At 41.3% G+C, this 2,263-nt stretch overlaps 1 protein-coding gene across 1 annotated transcript in view; it reads left to right on the top strand.

The window, feature by feature from the left end:
- The first annotated feature begins 549 nt into the window (after nt 1–549).
- Nucleotides 550–2,263, top strand: part of LOC143035269 (uncharacterized) — a 2,155-nt gene continuing 441 nt past the window's right edge. Inside the window, exons 1-2 of the mRNA XM_076202123.1 lie at nt 550–1,502; nt 1,688–2,103. Of these exons, the coding sequence (XP_076058238.1) occupies nt 550–1,502; nt 1,688–2,103 (1,369 nt within the window). The remainder of the gene's footprint in view (nt 1,503–1,687; nt 2,104–2,263) is intronic.

The raw sequence follows: 2,263 nt of genomic DNA, 5'->3' as shown, positions 1-2,263 counted from the left end.
TATTATAGCCTTATTTCATTTACCGGTAGACCTAGGTAAGTTTTGGGCCACTGGTAGCCCACCATACGTTTGGGGTCGATCTATATGGTAGGTATAGGCCTAAGTCAGAATTTTGAGCTAAAAATCTTGAGGTCGACTTATATGCCAGGTCGACTTGTACGTCGCAATTTACGCTATACATATACTGTATATATATGTATATATCCGTCACGGTGGCAGGGACCAACACTCCATTGTCGCAAGAGTCTGTAACCTTGCAGAGGTGTGACAGCTTGTTCCAACCATTAGTCTGATCGGGGCCGGTGCTGGAGGACCTGTAACCCTTTTGGGGAGCAATAGACTTGTGGGAGGTACTAATTAGCAGGCTCGAGAAGGTGGGATAGGCCTAGCAAGCCACCACCGGATCTACCAATCGCTCAAGAAACTCAAGAGAGACCGAACGGACTGACCTAAGGAAGACAAACACGGCATGTTAAAAGGACAACGAAAAGGATAGCAACAATTAACATTGGCACACTTCGAGGAAAGGAAGAAGAAATAGTAGATCTAATGAAGGAGAGAAACTGGGACATCTTAGGAATAGCTGAAACTAGATTGAAAGGAAAGAACGGAAGAAAGGTTATTCACGACAATTATCTACTACTCTACCAAGGTGATGATGATGGAAGGCATGGAGTTGCAATAGTCCTTTCACCTGATGTCAGCAATAACATAGAACGTATTGAATATGTCAATAATAGAATAATAAGCGTTTCGTTAAAGACAAAATACTGCAGTTTGGATATAACCCAGGTCTACGCACCCCAACAGGGCCTGAACTTAGAAGAAAAAGAAAGATTTTATGAAGAATTACAAGACACAATTGACAGAATGCCTAACCGGGACAACAGCCTTATCATAGGAGACCTTAATGGCTATGTAGGGCTCAGAAGAGAGAATAGGAGAAGTGGGAAGGGGGGGGGATTCAGTATAGGAGACATAAGTAAGGATGGAAATAGGATAATAGACTTCTGTGTAAGGAACAACATGTCCATTATGAACACCTTCTTCAAACACCAAGAGACTCACAAATGGACATGGTACAGGTGGAACCACATTCAAGAAGAGTATACACAGAAATCTATGATTGACTTGGTTCTTTCCAGCAGAAAAAGTCTAATCCATGATGTAAAATCTATTCCATCGCTATCACTAGACTCGGACCATCGAGCAGTAGTAGCAAAGGTAAATATCACAATACCACCCCATTGCCGTAGACTCAAAAGAAAGAGAATTGAGGTTGAAAAACTGAAGGACCAAAGAGTCAGAGAGGAACTAGAAGATAAACTAGCAGAAATAACAATAACTGGAGAAACCATAGAGCAGCAATGGAAAATTGCCCAGTCCCAAATTAACAATATTGCTGAAGAAGTAGTCGGAGTGAAATGGACAGGAGGATGCAAAAAGAAACGAACAGCATACTGGAATGAAGAGGTACAGGAGGCGGTGCGAGAAAAGAACAAGTATTATAGGTTATGGATAAAAAGAAGAACAGAAGAAGCAAGACAACAGTACGTAAAAAAAGGAATGCAGCTAAAAGTATCAAACGGAAAGCACAAAAAGACTCATGGGAACAGCTAGGACAAGATCTGGAGCAAGACCTACAGAATAGTAAGAAACTACTGTATAGTATCGCTAAATCATATAGAAAGGGAAACGGGGAGTATAACTACTCAATAAAGGATTCTCAAGGTAATCTGCTTACAGAGCCAGAAGAGATTGACAGGAGATGGAAAGAATATTTCAGCAGCTTATTGAATATAGAAGAGGACAATGAAAGGACAGATGAAGAACAAACAAATGGTGTCTGGGTTGATGAGGAGGAGGGGATTAATGAATCAAAAGTAAATAAAACACTGGCTAAAATAAAGAACAATAAAGCATGCGGTATTGACAACATTCCTGGAGAAATATCCAAATATGGTGGAGGAATAGCTCTCAGTCTTCTGACAGAATTGCTCAGTAAGGCCTGGAACACAGGTGAAGTCCCAAACGATCGGTCCACTGCACTAATATGCCCAGTGTTCAAGAAAGGAGACCACGCTGAATGCTCAAATTACAGATGTATTTCTCTACTTTCGCATACAGGGAAAATATATGAACGAGTGTTAGGGGCTCGTCTGCGCGATAGAGTAGAACAAATACTGGCAGAGGCTCAACATGGGTTCAGACCAGACAGAAGGACTTCGGATCTAATCTTCGCTTTAAAGATGATCCTCGAAAA

The sequence above is a fragment of the Oratosquilla oratoria genome, chromosome 2 (genome assembly GCF_046742065.1).
Source record: "Oratosquilla oratoria isolate Oo_2021 chromosome 2, ASM4674206v1, whole genome shotgun sequence".
Lineage (NCBI taxonomy): Eukaryota > Metazoa > Arthropoda > Malacostraca > Stomatopoda > Squillidae > Oratosquilla > Oratosquilla oratoria.
This window is presented reverse-complemented; position numbering and strand designations above follow the sequence as displayed.